Source organism: Dipteris shenzhenensis, chromosome 4 (genome assembly GCF_047967505.1).
Source record: "Dipteris shenzhenensis isolate YYH24624 ecotype China chromosome 4, Dip_SZ_1.0, whole genome shotgun sequence".
Classification (NCBI taxonomy): domain Eukaryota; kingdom Viridiplantae; phylum Streptophyta; class Polypodiopsida; order Gleicheniales; family Dipteridaceae; genus Dipteris; species Dipteris shenzhenensis.
Window position 1 is genome coordinate 39,224,525 of NC_141599.1, and position 8,632 is coordinate 39,233,156.

The following is an 8,632-nucleotide window of genomic DNA, read 5'->3' on the forward strand; positions in this document are numbered from 1 at the left end:
GAGAAACTATTCTGCTTTTCCCCATACATCACCGCCATACATCACGTATGGATTTTCTTTTTTGGTTTTATAACTTTCTTATTTTACACATATCTTGCTTTTTTCACTCTTTTTAATTTCTAAGACTTTATTATTTTAGGTTTTATTAAAAGGGGAAGAGATTCGTATTCATCAATTGAATAGGTAGCGTTCTATTAGTGTTTTTTTTTTTTGGAAAATGTGGGTTTATATTAATATCGAGTCAAATATATATACAATCATAAAAAAAGACCAACAGACTTCCAATAGAAGTTCTGATCATTAACAGTGCCACCTCTAACTATAACAAAAACCTTCCATTCAACTAAAAACCCAGTGGTAAAATTAGAGATAGAAACAGAGAAGAACAGTGAACTAGGCCATCTCCTGCGGCTCTTCCTTGGATGCTAGGTGTGCAACCACAGGCAGAACAATCGTGCCTAGGATGCAAGGATGGGGGCATGGATTTCGGACTCTGGTTCATGGTTTGGGCTTTGGAGGCTTGAAGTCAGGAGGAGGAGTGACTTCATTACAAATCTTGAAACTAACTCCAGCAGGGTTGTTCTGTGACATCGGTATCTTGTAGACAACCAAGGGAGGGGGGGCCAGTGGAGAAGGCATAGCGCAAGCCGACGAGACATGTAGGGATGCTGTGGTGGTGAGGAGAGGCTATGTCATAGGGGAGGCTAGAAATAGTTGTCTTGTAGGCACATGGTAAGAAAGAATAGGCTCAGGAACCTTGACCATCGATGTTGCTTGGTCATGAGAAAGTACCATCTGTGGGGTGGCGGTTGTGGGGAACTCTTCTTTTTCGGCCTATTTTTGCAACTGGGCCAATACAGCAGTCTCTTTCTTCGCAAAATGTTCATCCTTTTTGCAGCACTCCTAAATTTGCTGCTGTAGTTGTGATATCTTTTCAAGATTTGCACCTGTTTCCTGTGTTCAAACATACATTCATTACAATTTTGTTAGTACAAATAGAGATGTTACCAAAAACCTTAGCACATCTCTGAGCCCATAGAGACCAAAGAATGGAACTACGCATAGTGTTCCAGTTTTCTGGGGGCCTGGTTGGTCTGTCATATAGACTGACATGTACAAAATCTCTCTCAATCAAAAGAAGCTCCCACTCTTTGAGGTCCAGTGTTCAAGTTTAATTTTGTGTTTGTGTGATTGGTCTCCTTTGTGTCCATACTCCCATACACTATTACTCCCTCATCCCATCTCCTCCTCCCTCCATCCCTTCTTCCTTCATCTTCTTTGTCACTCCCTCCTCTCATTTCCTCCTCCCTCCATCTCCTTCTTCCTCCCTTGATCCTCCTTCTCAATCCTTTACTCCCTCAAATGGTGAAGGATACTAGCTCTCCACTCCTCAACCTTGAACTCCTCCTAAACCATGCAACCCTCTTTAAACCCTGGATCTCCTAGTTAGCCTTCTCAACCCTATCCTCCCTTTAAACCGTGCAACCACCTTCTAAACCCTTGAACCCAAATGGAGGTGAGAGCCTCAATCCATCATTGTGATCAAGCCCAGTTTCTCACCTAACCGGTTATGCACAAGAGCTACTTTCCATGCTTTAGTCTACACTTGTCACTGGAATACAACCAAAGGAACTGTGCTACACTTGTGAAAACCTATACTACATTGAGCAACAACATGACTCTAGGTGAATAACACCCTCAAAACTTTTGAAATGAGAGAGACAAGACAACAATTGGTATGTGAGACTAGCTAGGGAGGGAGCTCTCATCTTATAGAAACAATATTCTACTATCTTGAGCATACTCTAGCTCTTTCACTCCAGCCATGAGGTGTTTTACTACATTCAAAAGGCCCCCAAGAAGTCAAAATCATTCAAGATATAGATTGAGATCAAGGCCACTCAAGCATCCATGCAAATTCAAGGTCAATGCATGATCCAATATACCCAATCACGGAACCACTTTTGGGATATGCTGCTACATGCATTGGTGGGGCGGATTATAAAATAAGTGGGTGTGGGCCATGATGAAATGGAATAGTGCACATGCTGTCTAGAATTTTTTAGTGACATGAAAGGGACGACCCTAATACGTTTTCATGAAAATTTTACATTTTTTTGTATTTATCACTGTTGAAACACACCAAGGTCAACCTTATGGATACACAACCAAACTTTTGCAAGTTGACATCTCGATGTACTCCATTATTGCACCAACACTACTAGCATCATTGGATCTCTTGCATCATGCTGGCATGCCACATAGGTTAAGATGCTACTATGACCACCATGTTGGTCCTTGCACATGGCATTGCTCACGCATCTTTGCAGCCATGAATATAGGATTCTTGGTGGACATAAGACCTATAGTTTAGAAATAGGTGGGGGATATCTTCCTGTGCTCTGTTACATATTTGGCAATAACCATCTCCTTGTCCTATTATTAGTGCTCGTTTGGCTGTCTAGACTCCTTTTTGCATAATGAGCCATAAGAGGCAAGCGGATTTTTTCTCGAAGTTCCTTGTCCCACATTTTTTCGAATCTTTTAGACCACACTCTTTCCAAATCTGCTCTCAACCACTTCCGATTAAGTTGAGCTAATAGCTCTTCCTGTCCTTCGACAAAGATGGGGACTGGGAAGCGTTCTGTGTGGCTTGCCCACCTAAATTCTTTAGTAGATAGAGGATCCGTTCCACCCATCCAAGTAGTCGATTCTCTATCCCAAAGAGTCTGTCTCATGGCTAGCATCTCTAGGTTGAATTTGTTCAGTTTAAATCTAACTTTTAACCTGTCATTTTCTATCTAGTTCCTTTGCTCTTTATCCCACATATCTCCCTAGACCCGAATCCCTTTCTTATTGAGCTGCAAGGCATTTTTATTTCATCATCCTTGAGTGGGGTGGCTACCCAAATGGTTGAAAACCAGATTGAATCATTGGCTACAAAAGTGCCCATTTTCCTAGAGAACCCTTTCCAGATCACATATGGTCTCAGTGACTCCTAGGATGACCACATACCTTTCCAAAGGTTTGAGCCCTTTGTTGTGCAAGCTTCCTTTCCATAGAGGGTAGACCTAGCTGGAAGGTGCTTCCAGTGTTTACACCTGATAATCTTTACCTTACTTATATTTCTAAGGATTAAGTAAGCCCAAATCTTATCCAGGTTCTGCATTGCCTTTATGATCCATTGCGCCATGAATCTTGCTACAGATTTTTTAACATATGCTATTCCTAGTCCACCTATAGCCTTTGGTTTTGTATAGATTCGCCATTTCACTTTAGGGACCTTGTGATTGACCTCATCTCCTCCCCAAAGAAATGATCTGAACAAACTATTGATCTATCTCAAGAACTTCTTGGTTGGGAGCCGGCAGGAGATATAATAAATAACAGAGGGGTAGATGTAGTGGTTGAGGACAAATTTTCTTCTTGCAAGGGTCGGTTGCAGTCCTTGCCATATGTTCACCTTGCTTTTGACCTTGTCTAAGACCCAACCCCATCTATCCTGCATAGTGCAATCGAACCCCATAGGAGTTCCTAGTAATCTAAAGACCTCTCCTTTTCTGATCTCTTTACACCTCTTATTATAAAGGAAGAGGGGGGGAGGGCTCAAGGTACCATATATCCCTATTTTATTATGATTTATTCTGGATCCCGAGGCCGTGAAAAAGGTATTTAGGCATTCTAGTGTTATCTAAATTGACTCTTCATCATTGTGTGGCATTAGATTTGTGTCGTCTATGAATTGCTAACACATAATCTATCTGTCCCCTTCCACCTGAATTCCTTTCATTGTGCCCTTGTCTAGTTCATCATTGACGAGCCAACCTAGGGCATTCGCAGCTATGGCGAAGAGTAGATGGGCTAGAGGGCAACCTTGTCTGATAGATCTTTTAAGCCTGATAGGTTGTGTTGTTTTGCCATTTACTTCAACTTTGCTTCTAGCTTGACACATAAGAATTTCAACGTAAGACACAAAGCCAGGTCCTGCTCCCATGTCTTTGAGGGATGACAAGATGAATCCCCATTCCATTCTATCATACGCTTTGTCGAAGTCTATCTTGAGGAAGTATATGTCTTGCTGAGTCTCCTCAACCAGTTCAAGTCCTTCTCACAAAGTGAGAATAGCTTCCAAGATATGGCTTCCTTGTATAAATCCCTTTTGTTCCTCCCTTATCTAGCATTGCATCTTAGTTTTGAGTCTAATAGCTAGTGCCTTTGCAAAGATCTTGTAGTTGCTCTTTAGCATAGTCAACGGTCTCCAGTTCTTCAATTCCTCTTTTGGTCCACCTTTAGGACATGCTTGTGTTGATTCTTGGGTCTAAAAAGCCATTTGCTTTGGAGTCTTGCTAGAGTAGCATGAGATAGGGACCTACAATTTCCCAAAAGACTTGATAAAGCTCTATAGGAAGTCCATTCTCTCCTGGGGTCTTGCCCTTCTGCATTTGGTCTACTGCACCTTTTAATTCCTCTAGAATGAGATCTCTATCCAAATATATGTTGTCAAACACATAGACTTTCATTTCTCTCACTCTAGAGCACTTCCTGTGGGCTATTATTATAGCCTTTTCTATTGTGATGATCTCCTCCTCTCCAAGAAGCTATTTAAAGTGTTTTGAAATTACCTCAAGGACTTCCTCTGGGTCTTGGATGTGCTTGTCACCAACTTGAAGGGCATCAAGGGATTCTTGGGCATGTTTTTTCTTCAGGCTTTTAAACATATCCTCATTAGAATTGCCTGCTCTTCTAGCCCACCAATCTCTAATGTAAATTCTAGCCTGGTTGGTTGCTATTTTAGCTTCTGTCCTGAGTTCGGCTCTGACTGTCCTCAGTAGTGCTTGACCTTGCATGGTGTAGTCACTCTCAAAGAGAGCCAGTTGCTCTTCAAGCTTGTGTGTTCTATGTGATCTAGCTTTGTTGGCTCTACGTTTGATTCCTTGCAAGAACGTTTTAGTCCTATCCATGGCTCTCATCCACTTATCAGTTGCATTAGCTGTTCCCCCAAAGGCATTGATCCATATTTTATTTATCTTATCCTTGATGTAAGGGAGTTGAAAAAAAAAAGGATTGGCTTTGAACCATGAGCGGCCAATGCTCCTTTCTTTCTTTTCCAAAACTACGGAGATGGGTTTATGACTTGAGAAGAGAAGGGTACCCAATGCTCTACTCTTAACACACAGCATCTCCTCAACAATTCTCTTAGAACAATAAGCTCTGTCAAGTTGCCCTTTCTTGTGGAGGGGCCCCACGTGTTTGTTAGTTCAAGTAAAGGCAATATCTCTTGATATGTCCAAGAGCTCAGCCCTTCCTTTAAAGTTTGACCACGTATTTAGCTCGTGGCCTCTTATCACGTTGCCTATCCCTTCCCACCTATCCCCTCTACTCTCAACCATATTATAGTCTTTGAGTAGAAGGACATTATATGCTAGATGGATGGTTTCCCGCATAAGAGCTCTATATCCCTAGCCACATTTGGGGCATACACCGAGAAGACTTGGCAAGAGAGATTTGGATGACAAAATTCTACGCCTACCCCAAATTTTCCAAAAGACTGAAGAACTCTTCCTACTCCTTGAGCTAGGTGTTTAGCAACACCTATGGCCATCATAAGTGTAGATTTCAACTAGTGTGCATTTTAGTACCTAAATTGACTTCCCATTTTTTGATGTAAGGAGCACATCCTGTTTCTCAAAGTCCTTACCAATCTATTAAAATTGAAAACGTGTTATGGGTGGATTTGGTTATGTACTACTAGTTAAAAATCTAGTCACAAACTACTCATTGAAAATCCTGATTTATGTGAAAAAGCTTTAATTATGTGGACTTAATGTTTTTGAATTTTGTGAAAAACTTCGTTAAGTATACATGGACTTTTGAATAGAACAACCTCGCTCATCTATAAATTCACCTATGGAACCTCATTCGAGTTGTTGTTTTGCTTCAAGTTTGGACTCATAGGAATTCCACTATGTTTTGACATATTAGGCTACAGGTTGATTTTTATCAAAATTTTCAATTTTAAGTAGTTAGACTCTTAAAGTAATATGGTGGTAAATTGGACTGTGTGAGGATCATGTTCCTAGTGCTGATGTCGACACTCTAGCTTTCTAGGTGCCAGTTAACTTTTCTTTTTTGTACTTTTTCCTTTAATATAATTTCACTTTCTTACAAAAGAAGAAGCATACATGGACTTTTGTTTTTTGAACAATACATTGGATCATATACATAAATTAACATTACGTTCGCTTAGACGATGAAAGATTTAATAATAGGTGGTCAAGTGTGGGTTCACAATTGTTGATTATAGATAATACAAGCCCACGTGCAACTTTACGTTCATTTAGACGATGAAAGATTTAATAATAGGTGGTCAAGTGGGGGTTCAGAGTTGTGGATAATAATAGGTCAAGTGGGGGTTCGGAGTTGTTGATAATAGATAATACAAGCCCACTTGCAACTTTTGCATCTATTATCTTTTCACTATCACAACATGAAGTGTTTTCTCAACAATACAATGGGCCTTATACATAAAATTAACGGTACATTCGGGTAGATTTAATAATAGGTGGTCACATGGGGTTTGAAGTTGTCGATAACAACAGCCCAACGACCCAACTGAGCTTTGCATCTATTCTCTCTTCTCTATCACAACACGAACTACAAAAAAGCAATGAACTTCTCGAATGCCACTGAAGAAGCAACCGGTCGCCTTCCAGAGCTTTGCATCTATTCTCTCTTCTCTATCACAACACGAACTACAAAAAAGCAATGAACTACACGCCGCTCCAAACAGATACAGCATACAACCCTCTCGAATGCCACTGAAGAAGCAACCGGTCGCCTTCCATCACCACTTCAAAACCATCGGGATAGAGACTCACTAGTAGATTCGCTTGCCACTCGTTTGACTCCGACACTTTAACCGATTTGAAACCCACGGAATGCAGAAGACTGGACCATCGGCGCCGGCCCTTTCCGGGGTCACCTCGGAGTTCACCCATATGCAAGTTAGAACCAGCAAAAGTCACCGTGCTCAGAATGTTTGGTGCAAGGAATTTTCCCTCGGCAACTGTTCGGGTGGAGTCCTTTGCAGGAAAGGTGGCTTCTAGCGAGTCGACCAGGGTCGAGTAGTGGTGAAGGGAGTCGGAAAAATAATGAACGAAAGATAGGTTGCTGCTGCAACCTAGGTCCTCCTCGACGACGGTTACAACTTTGGGGCGAAGCTCTCTCATAACTCCCAGGAACCTCTGGACAGAGCAGACGGAACGATATGGCATGTATGGAAGATGTATCATGCAGTTGGCAACTAGCGTTTCTTCTCGGAAGAGCTTTATAGAGGATGATTGGAGCTGATGTCCCGGACCAATCTTGATCCCATAGAACGTGAAGGACAAATTTATGGAAGAAGCGAATTCAGAAAGGCGTCTTCCGGTTTCCCAAGCGACAGAGGATCCATGAGGCCAATAAATTGCACTGATACTGAGGTGGAGCGGGGCTCCTCCATTTTGTGAGGCAAAGCTACACATGAAAGAAGCCCATTGACTGCCATCCATTATATCATAATCCACAATATGAACTCTGGAATGTCCTTGAGTAGCCTCAAGGATAGCTTGGTTGGCTGTGAAGTGGGCAAATTTGATGTAAGGAGTCCATTCGTGCAGCACCCTGTAAGCAGCAAGAGTCTCTGGACAGCTGAAGTCGTGCATCCAGCCTAACATGGAGGTGAAACCATCCATGCGGCAACGCAATGCACGGCTAAAATAGTACGCTATCCTCTGCATCGTATTGCTCCTGCTCGAGGATAATGCGTCAAGGCGGTCCATGATGACTACAGCCAGATCATCGTCATGGGTCTCCACAGCCTCTGCTGCTGCGAAAAGGAGATGGATCAACCTCATGCCATAATAACTGTCTGCAGTTGAGGCCACGTCCATTTTGAGAAATTGTGGTGGGGTTGTGAGAGACAGGAGAAAGGCGATAAGGATGCTATCTAGCCATGGATTGAACAGCGCTGTTCAGTGGCTGGGCATTCTCCTGCAGGTGGGCAGCTGGCGGATGCGATGCTCTTCCAAAGAATTCATGCAGGGAGCGAGGTTAATCACGTTGGAGGGGCGAGAACAAAAGAGGTCGGTTGGATACTAAGGGAGGTGGAGAAAGGAGAGAGCAGATGTGATACAAAGAAAAAAGCATAATGAGGGAAGACTACTAAGAATCGAGAATGGAGAGGGAAGACTACTAAATATATAAGAAGGAGAAGCAGGTGTGATACAAAGAAGAATGCATGATGAGGCAAGAGTGCTATGTGAAAGCGAGTTACTCCTAGCCTCTTAAATAAGTCCTCTCTTATTCCCATGTGGAAATATCATTGTCAAGTTTGTGTTGTGTGAAAAAAAACCCCTACCTTGACGATGAGATGGAGACGTCTAAATGGCTTGAAAGTGACTCAGATGGCATGGTGATTCGTGCTTTTAAATAGAGATGTGAGATGAAAGTAAAATGGAGAATCTCAAAATTTGTAACATTGGTATAATGAGATGAGAGCGACATGAACAAGTTTCACTCAAAGGAAAGGCCAACTCATGGCCTCTATCACCTCTCAAGTTGAAAAGTAACCTTATGGTGACTGGCAAAAAAA

The 8,632-nt window shown here is 42.1% G+C and overlaps 1 protein-coding gene across 1 annotated transcript; it reads right to left on the bottom strand.

Annotated features, from left to right (window-relative positions):
• Nucleotides 1-6,770: 6,770 nt before the first annotated feature.
• On the bottom strand, nt 6,771-7,931 carry LOC147902835 (protein NODULATION SIGNALING PATHWAY 2-like). The gene has a single exon (XM_087373951.1). It carries the CDS (start codon nt 7,929-7,931, stop codon nt 6,771-6,773), a length of 1,161 nt encoding a protein of 386 aa, XP_087230077.1.
• Nucleotides 7,932-8,632: the final 701 nt, after the last annotated feature.

Bases quoted from the DNA above. Each gene is read 5' to 3' on its own strand.
- LOC147902835 (XM_087373951.1), bottom strand. From the start codon at position 7,931: ATGGACGTGGCCTCAACTGCAGACAGTTATTATGGCATGAGGTTGATC.